The 14,307-nt window shown below is 47.2% G+C and overlaps 1 protein-coding gene across 19 annotated transcripts in view; it reads left to right on the forward strand.

Annotated features, from left to right (window-relative positions):
* The window catches only part of MYO18A (myosin XVIIIA), an 864,705-nt gene that overhangs the window by 496,160 nt on the left and 354,238 nt on the right, over positions 1–14,307 (forward strand). For all 19 annotated transcript variants that reach the window (XM_078680070.1, XM_078680063.1, XM_078680078.1 and 16 more), the window contains 4 exons: positions 5,973–6,114; positions 6,599–6,758; positions 8,553–8,739; positions 11,692–11,929. In XM_078680070.1, the coding sequence (XP_078536196.1) occupies positions 5,973–6,114; positions 6,599–6,758; positions 8,553–8,739; positions 11,692–11,929 (727 nt within the window). The remainder of the gene's footprint in view (positions 1–5,972; positions 6,115–6,598; positions 6,759–8,552; positions 8,740–11,691; positions 11,930–14,307) is intronic.

Consider the following 14,307-nt stretch of genomic DNA (forward strand, 5'->3'; position numbering starts at 1 on the left):
CCCTCTGTCTCCCTCCCTCTCCTTCCCTCTGTCTCCCCTGACTCTCTCCCTCTGTCTCCCTCTGTCTCCCTCCCTCTCTGTCTCCCTCCCTCTCTGTCTCCCTCCCTCTGTCTGTCTGTCTCCCTCTCCTTCCCTGTCTCCCCTTGCTCCCTTCCTCTGTTTGCCTCCCTTTGTCTCCCTCTCACTGTCTCCCTCGGTCTCCCTGTCTCTCTGTCTCTCTCCCTCTTCCTCCCGCTGTCATCCTCGGTCTCCCTCCCTCTCTCTCCCTCCGTCTCTCTCTCCCTCTCTGTCTCTCTGCCTCAGTCTCTGCCTCTAGCTGTCTGTCCCTGTCTATGCCTCCATCTGTCTGTCGGTCCCTGTCTCTGTCTGTCCCTGTCTGTCCCTGTCTCCCTCCCTCTGTCTCCCTCTCCATCTCTGTCTCTATCTGTCTGCTATGTCCCTGTCTCAGCCTCTATCTGTTTCTGTCTGTCCCTGTATCTGTCTCTATCTGTCTGTCTCCCCCTCTCTCTGTCTCTCTCTCTCTCTCTGTCTCCCTCTCTCTCTGTCTCCCTCCCTCTCTCTACCTCTCTCTCCCTCTCTTGGTCTCCCTCTGTCACCCTTCCTCTGTCTGTCTCTGTCTGTCTCCCTCTTGTCTGACTCTCTCCCTCTGTCTCCCTCCATCTGTCTCCCTCCCTCTGTCTCCCTCTCTCTGTCTCCATTCCTCTGTCTATCTCCCTCCCTCTGTCTGTCTCCCTACCTCTGTCAGTCTGTCTCCCTCTGTCTGTCGCCCTCTCTCTGTCGCCCTCTGTCTCCCTCTCTCTGTCTCCGTCCCTCTGTTTCCTTCCCACTGTCTCCTTCCCTCTGTCGCCGTCCCTCTGTCTTCCTCTCTCTGTCTCCCACGGTTTCCCTCTCTCTGTCTCCCCCTCTCCATCCCTCCCTCCCTCTGTCTGTCTTCCTCTCTGTCTCCCACGGTTTTCCTCTCTCTGTCTCCCTCTCTCCATCCCTCTCTCTGTCTGTCTCCCACCCTTTGTCACCCTCCTCCCTCTGTCTGTCTCCCTCTGTCTGTCGCCCTCTGCCTCTCTCTCTGTCTCCCTCCCTCTGTCTCCCTCCCTCTGTCTCCCTGCCTCTGTTTCTCTCCCTCTGTCTCCTTCCCTCTGTCTCCCACCCTCTGTCACCTCACCTCAGCTTCCTGGGCGCACACACAGCCACACCCGAGCATTTCACAGGTCTTTAAAAGACCATTTACTTGTTACTGAGGCTCTGTTATGAATCGCCTGGCCCCCATAGAGCAGAGTGTCTAGAGGAATGCCTCTTAATTAGCAGCAGTTATGTGCTAAGTGCCCGCGACACACCCACCATTTGCCGGCAACACAGTACTGTGTCGGGACACACAGTTTGGAAAGCTCTGCTCTAGAAGATCCGGCACCTGCAGCTTCTGCGGACCCAGCACTGAATCCTGATCCACTGATGCCTGCGGTGCAGTCAGCCAGGCCCCAGTCCGGCAACCGTGTCCTGAATTCCCGGCCCCTGAAACAGACCCTGCCTGATTTTTAAATGCCATGTTCCATGTATTTCACAGGGCCATGTTCCCCTCTAGACAGGCGGGCAACTAGAGCCAAATTTCGGGGTGGGCTGAAAATATTTCGGGGGGGGGGGGCTAATTCTTCCAACCACGGACAAAGTGGCTGTGAGAAGGGGTGACCACACAACAAAAGCCTCATTTACAACTAAATGGTCTTTTAACCCCTTCACTGCGGTGGCTATTCCGCCGCAGTGCTAAGGGGGCAGGGCAGAAGAGCGGCGGGCACATGCTGGTGACGGAACCGCTCCGTCACCAGCGTCGGTTGCGCTGTGCTTATGACGGAGCGGTTCCGTCATGGCCCGCCCCGCTCAATAGAACGCTCAGCGCAGGTGCGGAATCCGCGCCGCGCAGGCTTGCCGAGCGGGCCATGACGGAACCGCTCCGTCATCAGCACAGCGCGACCGCGGCTGATGACGGAGCGGTTCCGTCATCAGCAGGGGAGGGGTTAAAGACCTGTTAAGTACTCGGGTGCGGCTGCAATTACATGCTCGCCAGCCTGCAAAGCTGTGTCAGCCAGGGCTGACAGGCACGACGGGGTGGGGGCTGAAGCCCCGTGAGCCCAATGGGTGTTGCGCGCCTGCCTCTAGAGTGCCTTCAGGCCCATGGGTCCTATGGGTTATGCCTTTGGTGTGATGCTGATGGCATATACCACGGCTCCTTTTGCTCTGTTCGTTCCCTTGCCTCCCATAACCCTGGCTCAGACTCTGACTCTGACGCCAGTCTATGCTTCAGGCCCGGACCCACGACTAACGCTTCTCGACCTTAATATTCTGGCACTGTTCACACTCTACACCATGTCAGCCCTTCCCACCTCTACCCACACAACCAGCACCACCATTGACACTACCAGTGCCACAGCCGACACCCCTAAAACAGGGTTCTGCCCGGACCCGTTGCTTCTGATGTAATTTCCAGTTTGTAGATCCAGAAGAGAGGCACATCAATGATTAAACTAAAGGGCTACTTATCCATCTTGTCTGTCTTTCTTTGTCTCCCAGACCAACAGTCCCTCTTCAAATCACTGATAGTTATTAGGTTTCCAAAGGGCCTCCACAACATGTTTCCCCTGTCTCCTTTTATAATACCGCAATGGGATCTTAATCTTCTTCTTACTTTTTATTGTGTTCCCCGTTTGAACCCTTCCACAGTGGCCAGTTGTGACTGTTTACTTTTAAGGCTGTTATTCGCATAGACATTTTACATTGGCGATACAGGTCAGTGAGTTGCAGGTGCTAAGCATCAAGCCCTCCTTCACTACCTTTTACGCAGACAGGCTGGTTCTTAGAACAAAGGCTACTTTCTTATCCAAGACGGGAAACTTCTATTACAACGCAGGCATTACATCACAATGGCTGTACAACACAACTTTTACAACGCAAGTGCCTTTACATTGCATGTCATTACAACGCATGCCATTACAACGCATGCCATTACAACGCATGCCATCACAACGCATGCCATCACAACGCATGCCATCACAACGCATTATAAGGTTAGTAATGAAGATTTGTAAGTTTTAGGGTGGGTATAGGTTTTGGGGTAGTTGGGAATAGTAATTTTTACCTCTACGCTATCCAGCACTTTCCCTACTGTTGCACTAAAAGTGTTGTGCGTTGTAATGCTATGTGTTGTAATGGAATGCGTTGTAATGATAGTTTAAAAAAATGCATTGTAATGGTATGCGTTGTAAAACCATGCAATGTAATGTAGTTGCGTTGTAAAAACTGCGATGTAAAAGTATGCGCTGTAATTGTTTGCGTTGTAACGTCATATATTCGTCCAAGGCCCTTTCTTATGGGGTGGTCCATCTCTTTACCTGTATTTTTTCCTTCTCCTCATCCTTTCAGTAAAGCGGAAGAGAGGCTTCATAGGGTGAATCCTATAAGAGTGGTCATTTTTTTCATTTACCGTTACAAGGACGTCCTGATTGACTATTAGCTTTTCATAGGCTACACTGGCAAGATGAATGGCAAAGCTATCCAGGAGAGGACACTATCAAGGTGGATCATCTTATACATTAACATATGCCCCACCTTGGCTTAAAGGGAACCCTAAGAGGGCATCAGACCTCACTCTACCAGAACGAAATCCTCTGCTTCAGCTCTTGCAAGGGAAGTTGCCATCTGCAAAGCAGGCCTTCCCTCCACCCCTTCGCACAGCATTACTGTTTAGATATGGAGATGTGGAGGGAGGGTCACATCGCACACACTGTCCTTCAGGACTTCTTAGTTTAACCAGCCTTTCAAACCCCCCTCCTGGTTGGATACTTCTCGGGGAGTCTATTGAAAAGGTGAGGAATCTGCAGGTAGAAGTATACATCGGAAGAAAAAGTTACTTAACTGTGGTTACAGTCTTTTGGTGGTAGTATATCTAACTGCAGATTTCTCACTGACCGTACCATCCTCCCCGTTTGAATGCTGGCTACCATCATAAGGTTCCTCTTTAGTTATGGTACAGCGCCTTGTCTATCTGATGTTGTTCACATTGTGTTCGCCTCAAAAGCTTGTAAAAATGGATGGGGAACTGAGGCCAGGGTACACGTGGATGCCCTTCATGGCTCCAGTGATGTCAGGATAGTAGTCTTTCCAATGCTGAAGAGGAGCCAGTGCCCCCTACCACCGTGGAGAGCTACTGAAAAGGTTCCAGGTTCAGTCTCACACCTGGGGTATTCAGAAGGTGAGTTTTCTGGAGGTAGATGGAGTATCCATCGGAAAGATTCTTACTGAAGGTAAGTAACGTTCACTTCTGGTGGATACTCCATCTATCAGCAGATTTATCACTACCCTTCCACCTCCCTCTACTGTAGAGTGGCTTATTTAACGTCTCCAAGTCTGAAGGCACAGAAAAAACAAAATGAACTAAATTAACGTCAGCACTCGGGTGGCGCTTATGTTCGGCTCTGCACCGTCATTCCAGTCTGCACCACGGAGCCACACAAAGCCACCTATAATAATAAAGAAAATCTCTTGTTCCAGTCTGGCATCTGGGCATATTCTAAAGGTGAGGAATCTGCAGTTAAATAGAGTATCCACCAAAAATAGTGGCACAGAAGGTAAGTAACTTGTTCTTTTATTTAAATCTGGAAATTATGTAGCAGGTGAATAATTTTGTGTGTAGGTGCGCTAAATCCATAATTATGCGAAAAGCCTACGCTGCAGAATCTGTGTTTGTTGTTGATTAAGTCATGCGCAGTTTCAAGGCTGTTTATGCTTTGCCAGCTGGCGTCTATCAAGCATTAAATTAACCCAGAGTGGTTCATTAAGGTGAACACATCAGAGACATTGGTTCTTAGAGATATTAAGAACAATAGGTGTCTGATTAGGTGTAAAAGTAGACTTCTGTATCCAGCAGTGATTAAGATCTTTTAGAGCAGAAGATAGTTTGCTTGTGATTCCAAAGAATTGGTTGATAAGAAGCCCATGAATCTTTCAGTCGTAAGAGAGAGTACCTCAGGGGCATGTGACAGAATAGTCTAGGTAGAAGGGAGCGGGGTGAGGAGTGGTGAAGTAGGATTAAACCGCTTCTGTGCTCATCAGCAGCAAATAACATCTACTGGAGGACTGAAAGCGCTGCCGTCTTGCCGTTCTGTGGTCAGAACTTCAGGCTGACAGTCAACGATTCAAGGTGTGCGGACAATGGGTAGGTGGGACCTTGTTTGATGATTTTCTTGGGAAGTTGAACTTTTGGAAATGGGTCCTATCTGGGCAGGTCATCCAGAGTTGGCTCATTTTAATTGATGATCCATAGTGAAGGAACATGGATAGTGAGTAAGAGGATGCATTGATGCTGTAACTATAGATGCCCGTGGATAGGGGCTGGCGCCTCAGCACTGCATAGGTTTAATGACTCCTCTGACTGAAGACTGCTGGAATGGCCTGACTACGGTAATGCGTGACGCTAACTGTGCCTTTGTGCTGCAGTGAAATGATGTCATATACTGTTCTGAGAACTAAATGCTTGACTGGGAGATTGGTAGGACTACGGTATGGATGGACACTGTGGTTACAGCTCGTAGAAGGAGGCAGAGGCTGCACACTGATGTCTAACTCCTGGGCACTGAGTGACAGCAGAGGGGCACTGATTCATGAACACGAAACATTCTCATGATAATTTGTAGCAGGGGTGACAAGGCCTCTGAAGAATAGGCCTCAAGCGTCTGATTGAAGAAGGGGTGTAACTAGAAGTCTACAGGTCCTCGGTAGGTATTTTCATATACGTAGCAGTGACCTCTCTCGATTTCTGATAGTATGGTTGCATATAATGTAAATATAAAAAGATAATATAAAAAGGGCTTCTCTGAATGTAGGGAATGGTCAGCTCAGGCGACATTCTTATCCTCTCCTTCTGGCAGCAGGACACTCTAATCACTTGTAAGAGCTGAGGTTGTGTCTGGTGCTTGTTTAAACTCTAGGTACGGACGTTGGCCCGGACGGATGAAGCTCGTGGTCTGCTTTGGCTCCTGGAAGAAGAGGCGCTGCAGCCAGGTGGCACAGAAGACACCCTCCTGGAACGGCTTTTCGCCTACTATGGACCCATGGAAGGAGAGGATAAAGGTGAGAGGGGACTTGGGGTGGCAGGAGATACACGTGTATACAGCAGGGGCTGCTTTTGGTGCCTTGAATCACAGATTGTTTGTTTCACTCAAGAACCTCCAACTCCAAGGCATACAGTCCTGTCAAGAGCTTCCTGTGTGAAATAAACATGATCCTCTAATACCAGGGCCTCCAGTGCCAGAATACAGGCCTCTCTCTTGCCACTGTTTTACATATCAGTCCAGGTCAACATCACAACCGCCAAAGCCTCTGTACACAATCCCATCTTATTCCCACCTCTACCACTTCATGCAAGCCTATCCTGTACCATAACCTTCTATACCAGCATATACAATCCCATCTCACATGACTTTTTAACAGAATTGCCCACATTTTGTATTTTTGTCCTGTTTCTGAATCCTCCATTTTGTATCTACCTGTTTGCATGATCCTCTTTTTGTTTTCTTTTCGTCTGCTTGAACTCTCTTTTCGCGTCTCTTCTCAGGTCATAAGCCATTGCTTCGGAGTGATAAAGCGCGCCATTTCTTCCTGGGTCACAGCTACGGGACCAACTGGGTGGAGTATGATGCCACAGGATGGCTCAATCATGTCAAGCAGAATCCGGCCTCCCAGCAAGCGGCCACGCTCCTGCAAGACTCTCAGAAGTAAGCAGCCTTGGGTAACAGCAAGCATGCTACTCCTCATTTACAGATCCAGCTGATGTGCTATGTGCATACTGCCCTTGGTAACTGTCTACAGTGCACAGAGCTAGCCTCACACTTCGGTCACTAGCGGTCATTTCTAGAAACTGCTATGCAAACTCATCTACCAAACCTGCTTCAATTTCAGATTAACATTTTGGTCAAACTCATGAATCATGGACTGAGGCCCTTTGGAGATCACAGCACATGGAAAGGAAAAGGTTGAATAGACTTCATTGCATGGACCCCCGAGCATATGGGCAGGAGAGATATACATATCTCCCAAAGGGTTTCTTGCATGCTTCTGCAGTTAGCACCTCCTTGCATGCACAGGAGTAAGCTACATATCCTAGAAAGTGTGCCTAGACTACTTCTGCTAATGATATGCAGCCACATAGTCATGAGAGGGAAAAGTGCCCTACAAAAGATGTATAGACGTTTTCTGCCATATTCACACAGACAGAAAAAGGTTAAGTATTATTATGGGTGCCCTGCCTGCTTCTGGCATAGACTTCTGACACGTGGACAGGTAAAAACTACACATCCTACGTGGTGTGTCTAGCCTGCAACTGCCAAGAACATGGAGCTACATAGTTAGAATAAGGTTACCTTTTGTCATATGGGTCTCTGGCCTTCTTCTGCCACATGCCCTTAATGAGGATAAGGCTGCATATTGTACAGTGCATTTCTCATACTTCTGCCATGAACACCTGGGCACCTAGTCAGGAGTAGTTTGCGTAGTCTATTGAGAGTTTCTACCCTTATTATTAGAAGCAATACAGGTTTCCCAAGAAATGTGTGATCTTTAGGACTACTTATCCCTTTGCTGAACCTCAAACGCTGCCTAAACATCATTCAGACCTGGATGTCCAGCGCCTATCTGAAGGTTAACCCAGCCAAGGCAGAATTCCTGTTATTTACCAAGAATAACAATCAAGAAACTGTGCAAACCTGTTACATGAACCTTGCAAGTTTCAAAAAGCAACTTTTACCGCATACCAAATCACTTGGCTTCATCCTGGACACCAACCTTATTCTTGAGGAACAAATTAACAAAAAAGACGGCCTGTTATCAGCTCTCTCGTTAGTGAAGATGAAATTGTTTCTTCCAGAAGGTGACTTCCGAACTGATGTTTAAGCCCTCATACTCTAACATCTGGATGGTGGTAAGGTCCTGCTCCATGGCTTTCCCGCTCCATACTGGCACTCCTTGAGGGCATCCTACGTACCACAGCACGTCTCATCCAGGTCGTGAAGAAATATAATCATGTCACCCCTTGTTGTCTTCTTTTCCGGCCTGCACCATCTTCAAAACCAGTTGCATCTTGTACTTAGCAATCATGACCAACACCCCTACCTTGGCAAACAAGCTTGCCCTCTGTAAGTTCTCAGCACACCCGGAGTCAGACCACTATCAAACTGCAGACTAATAAGTGTAAATAAAAATTAAAAAACAAGGCAGCAGGCCTTTTTCATCTTTGCACCCTAAGTCTAGAACGGCATGCCGTTATCCTTTAGACGGCCCTAATGCTACTCTAATTTTTGAAGATGTTGAAGACTCCTCTTTAAAGAACACTACATCACAGTGCATTAAGTGTCCATAATCCAGATACCTCTCCTATCACTCGTTGATTTTATCTATGTATTTGACCCTGTACAAGGCTCCACTGCCTTGTTTCTATGTTTGTGCTAATTAAATAACTTAGGCATACATGCACACACGTAAAGTCTCTAAAAACTGGTTTCTTTGTTCTGCAGGAAGATCATCAGTAGCCTTTTTGCTGGAAGAACTGGGTCTGCTATGGTGCTCTCGGGCTCCATTGCTGGGCTGGAGGGCGGGTCCCAGCTTGCTCTACGGAGGGCAACCAGCATGCGGAAGACGTTTACAACTGGTGTGGCAGCGGTGAAGAAGAAATCGCTCTGCATCCAGATCAAGCTGCAGGTGGTAAGTGAGCCCTAGTGCACCCATGTTAACAAGGAGTGGTTAAGGTGGTGGTCAGAGAGAAGTTGGCAGCCATAGAGGAGGTTGAATCTTCAGCCAACTGTCCACATGCCGTGCTCCAGCTACTTCTTCTAAAAGTCTTGGGCATGAGGCCCCACCTGCCCGACAGTGGATATCTCTTTAGCTTTCTTAAATCCAACTACGGCAGGACGGCCTATGTTAGACACTTCTTTCCAAGTTGGTTTCCTTGATACTTGTCTGCCTCTAGATATTATAAGAGCCTTTGCATGGAAAGCTCTGATGTACTCTTCATGGAAGTTTGCAGAATACGTTGTTTTGTTGCTACGCTTTTTTGGTTGAGGTTTAATCCAGGCTTCCATAATTGGGCACATTGTGTGATCCCGGCCTGATTTTTTCTAGATCTGTGTACCTCATTTCCCTTAAATGCATACAGTGGACAAAAGTATAATACCTTTCTTGGATGCTTTTGTAGAAAACATGGAGTTTACATTTGAACACTGTGCACCACATGCAGTTCCAAGGCCAGAGATGCGTCCACCATTCGTTCCCGAGACCTAGAAATCCATATCTTTGCCATTTCTCACTCAGTATGCTTCCAATGCCACCTTTGATGCATAGGGTGTCTTTGTAGAAACAGTACAGTGTCCTTGCTTGATGGCAACCTGGATCTTCATCTCTGCAGCTGGAACAAACCCTTCTGTTATCCCATAGGATGTTCCCAGATTATAAGTGTGTTTCATGGTCTGCTTCCTTCTACTGCCTCAAACTCACCTTGTTATTGATATGTATCATTCGGGATAAAAAGTTAATCTACATTTTCCTTAATTCCTCTGTGGCTTGATCACCAGACATAGTGCTTCATGCTATACCCAACCATTACCCTCACTGACCGGATCATAGTGTCTGGATACAAAGATGGCACCTTGGGTTTCAGCGGAAGCAAAGAGCCAGATTGAACAAGCAGTGATAATTTGGAGACCAAGTAGAGTCTGTGCACCAAGAGTAAGGCATCCTTGCACGAACAGGATGGACCTGGTAGGTCTTTCCTTCCACAATATCTCTGTCCCTCCCTGCTCACTCTTGCAATTTTGTCTGCATTCATTAGTTGCCTGATGAATGTCTTGATACCGCCGCCTGTTCTCTTGTAGAAGAGGTTAAGAGGCAGCGCTGTTGAACTAGGATTTAACTTCTAAATGTTAATCCTATTGTGACATGTTGCTAAATAATTACATTTTTAATAAAGGATTTATATGGTGTGAACCTTGTCGAGTACCCAGGCACAATGGGATATTGTGTATATCCAGAGAACATAACAATATAAGTAAATATTTTTGAGGCATATGGTTTGTATCCTGCTCCATCGGCTATCTAGGCAAACCGTGTTTTTTCAGCCTGTCCCTTTCCTTGGAAACTTGGGCGGAGCAGAGCCCTAAGCTGCTTCTCTGAAGTTGGTAGTAGGTCCAGCTATGGTAGTAGCTACTCGTGACTATGTTAAGACGTTAGTTATTATTATTTGCCAGCTACAGAATTTGCTACCTTTGTAACAGATTGGACTGTGATTCTGCTGTTGCGGCGAAGACACACAAGGGGCAAGTGAACAATAACTAAACTGGTGAACGCTTCCCAAAATACTCTAGTATGCGAGTATTTTGGTCTTTCCCCCAGAAGTATGGTTTCAGGCTGCTGGCAGGCGGTTTTGCAGAAGAAAATAATAATGAAAGAAAGATTTTGCTCTCTGGTCTGCGCTGCCTTCACAACTTACAGCAAAAGCTAGTAACTTCTTGTTTATCAAGAGTTGGAGCCGAAGCATCTTCATAAAACATGACGTGATTGACTAGAAACCGCTGTTTGACATTGGCCATGGACTCTTGCTCTCATCGTACACTAGCAGAGCCATGAACATATTCCGGAAAGACGTAGGAGTTTCCCAGGTAGTTACAGTTCAGTTCAACCCCTACAGAGACCAGTCTTTTCTTGAAGTAAATTGGAATACTGGAGGGCAGTAGTTGGCTATCTGGCCTTATCTGGAGGGTTTCAGGAAGGTTGTGGAGCAGACAGGTAGGCTAAGTGGTAGTAGCTGAGAGCAGATTCACCATGGATCCGCAGTCCCGCCTCTGGGCATGTCTTGAGTGGCAGAGCTCACACTTCATAGCTCCGAGCTTCAGACTTGTCTTCAGTAGACATGATCAGTGTGTTGTAAACACCGCATGGCCTCCATATGTTTGTGATCCTTCTGCATCTCCGCCAGTGAAAACAGGGCTGTGATTACAAACACAGTAGTCGGCAAATATTACTCTCTAAAGGTTACAGGTGGTGCTAGGGGTCACCAATCCACTTACCTTGCATAGACTCCACCACGCTCCATCCATTGGTGCCCTGCTGCCATACTTCCCTTTATCTCACTGGTGGCAGTGCCCTCTACAGCCCTCTACAAGCTCTATCTACCCCTCTGACAGAACCCTAGGGGGAAGGGCCTCTGTTTTCGAACTAGAAGAAGGATGGGGTTTGTATACTTTAACAATTACTATATTTAACATACCACTTGGTTTTAGAGAGAAAATGATGCATGTTGATGGAAATTACTCTTGCACTGTATAAAATATAATATATATGTGTAGTGAAAGCATGTTTTAGGGTATGAATCATGCCCGTTTTACTTTTTTGCTGCCACATTCATGTACTTTGTCATGTTTCCTGGAAATGTAATCCAAAGTAAATAGCAATTTGTAATGTACATTCCTAAATAATTGATCAGCAATTAGTAACTGATAAGGTCTGAGATGATTCGTATATTACCTGGTATCTGTGTACATGTCAGACGTCATAATGGCGTACAAGTGGCGGATTGCTCTCACCTGTGCTGCTGCTGTGTCTGCTCTCCTTGACTGACTCCGGGTAACCCTTGCTGCTTTCCTCCCCTCACTCCCTGCACAGGACGCGCTCATCGACACCATCAGGAGATCCAAGATCCACTTCGTCCACTGCTTCCTCCCCAAGGCCGAGGTGAGCAACAGCGAGAGCCAAGTGGTGCCGGCGACCCGGATCAGCACGGGCGAGCTGGACCCTCCCGGGGAGAGCTGCGTGGCCGAGCTCATGCAGCTGGACGTGCCGCTGCTGCGGGCCCAGATCCGCGGCTCCAGGCTCCTCGACGCCCTGCGCATGCACCGGCAGGGTGAGTGCACCTCATATTCCTGGGATGTGGGGGGAACACGCGCCAGGCGCCAGACGCCAGACCCTGTTAATACACTGGCGTGGCTTGGACAATACTGAACTGGGTGATGCCCCAAATAAACTCTAAAATGTAACTAGGTGACGGTAGGACCAGCTACAACTGTGTTTTGCTTAGAATGTCGTTACTGTTCTTAGCTGATGGGTAGTTAGTTAGCAGCAAGTGGTGGTAGCAATGTCTTCCAGGGACCAGAACAAAGTGAAGAAAATGAAATTACAAGTACTTCTTACCTGAAGTAAGAGGAACAAGTTTTCACGTAGGCTGGTGGCATCGTGAGTCTGGTGCAGCTAGTTATTTTCAGAGGACATCCTTTAAAAAATAGCCTAGGAAGGAAATATGAACCTGGGAAAACAAACTGATTCGTTTCTGTAACTTGGCTTATGCGGAGGTCAAAACACAGTGAACACATTATATGTAAATGCGCCCTTCTTTCGTTACGCAGCCTTTGTAGCCCTAAGCCAGTGTCCATGTTCAACAGAGTTCGTGGGAAGTGGAGCTGAATGCAGGGGGAGGCTGAGAGCCTGGCCCTGTATCTTCAGCTGGGCCAGAGGTTCAGCCCCACTTGGCTCCAAGGGAAGAGGGCCCTGAATGCAGGGCCTGACCAAAACCAGTGTCTGTTCCCAAAGTCTACTGGCCATGACCTAAGGTGGAGCCTAGTGGAATCTGGACACTCGTAGAATAATGCGCTTTTTGTTACAGTTATTGGGGTGAAGGGTACCATGACCCAATCAAGGCTCCACGGCTTGTGACTCATGGCTCCTAACCACACTCAACACTTAGGCATGTCCATGGTATTTCAGAAGATGCTGATGGGGTGATATGGAAAGATATAGCGTGCATGTCCATGGTATTTCAGAAGATGCTGAGCGGGGTGATATATAGCATGCATGTCCATGGTATTTCAGAAGATGCTGAGCGGGGTGACATGGAAAGATATAGCGTGCATGTCCATGGTATTTCAGAAGATGCTGAGCGGGGTGGCATGGAAAGATATAGCGTGCATGTCCATGGTATTTCAGAAGATGCTGAGCAGGGGTGATATGGAAAGATATAGCGTGCATGTCCATGGTATTTCAGAAGATGCTGAGCGGGGTGATATGGAAAGATATAGCGTGCATGTCCATGGTATTTCAGAAGATGCTGAGCGGGGGTGATATGGAAAGATATAGCGTGCATGTCCATGGTATTTCAGAAGATGCTGAGCGGGGTTGATATGGAAAGATATAGCGTGCATGTCCATGGTATTTCAGAAGATGCTGAGCGGGGTGATATGGAAAGATATAGCGTGCATGTCCATGGTATTTCAGAAGATGCTGAGCGGGGGTGATATGGAAAGATATAGCGTGCATGTCCATGGTATTTCAGAAGATGCTGAGCGGGGTGATATGGAAAGATATAGTGCGCATCAGTTATAGAACTCTTAAAGCCTTCGAGGATAATATACTGAAAAAGGATCCATAGTACAGAATGGGCTCCTGTTATGCTCCACTGTTCACCTCTATAACTGTTGTTTCACCACCATGTTGGACACAAATGTACAGTAATTCGAGCAGTTAAATAAGAGACTAAGCTCATCGTTTATTGTTGCAAAGAGGAGGGTCCGGGGATGCAGGAAACGCTGAGGAGATTGCAGTTTGAAACAGTTGTTGTCATATTTAATAATACATGTGCAAATCAGAAACCAGTTATTTATAAGAGTGTGGTTGATGTCACTCAAGGGCTCCGCCTGTGTCGCCTCCCACTCACAAGCTAAGAAAATGTTCAGGAAAACAAAAACACTTCCGGAGTCAACCACTAGAAGGCAGAATGTCTCAAAGCATTTGAATCTACAAGAGATTTCGTGCTGCAGAAGGATAAGCACTCTAAACCCAAGCAGATAAGAGAGTTCTCCAGGCCTCTGTCTGATCCAAAGGGCAGCAAAGCTACTTGGCGAGAGATCAGAAAATGTTTTCTACATTTGGCTCCACAATTCTACTGTAAGCTTTAAGGGGCATTTTTCATTTGACGTATCCCACTATTTTAATGATATCAACTAGACTGAAAATATGGAATGTAATCGAGGGCTGGCTTAAAAAGAAGTGTTCTGGTAATAAAATGGTTGATTGTGTTTTCCCTCTCTGTGTGGGATTGCTTCTAGCACTGGTGAAATACAACTCCTGCTTTCTGTTTTGTATAGTGTAACTGCTTTCATACACCTTCTTTCCACACCTCTCAGTAGTGAAACGTCATCATCCCGGCCTAGCAAAATCCAGTGGTGGAACATTGAACCGACATTTACATTTGATGTATGTGTCCATGGGCGCTCAAATACGTGCTGCTGG

The sequence above is a fragment of the Lissotriton helveticus genome, chromosome 3_1 (assembly GCF_964261635.1).
Source record: "Lissotriton helveticus chromosome 3_1, aLisHel1.1, whole genome shotgun sequence".
In the NCBI taxonomy this organism is placed as follows: Eukaryota; Metazoa; Chordata; class Amphibia; order Caudata; family Salamandridae; genus Lissotriton; species Lissotriton helveticus.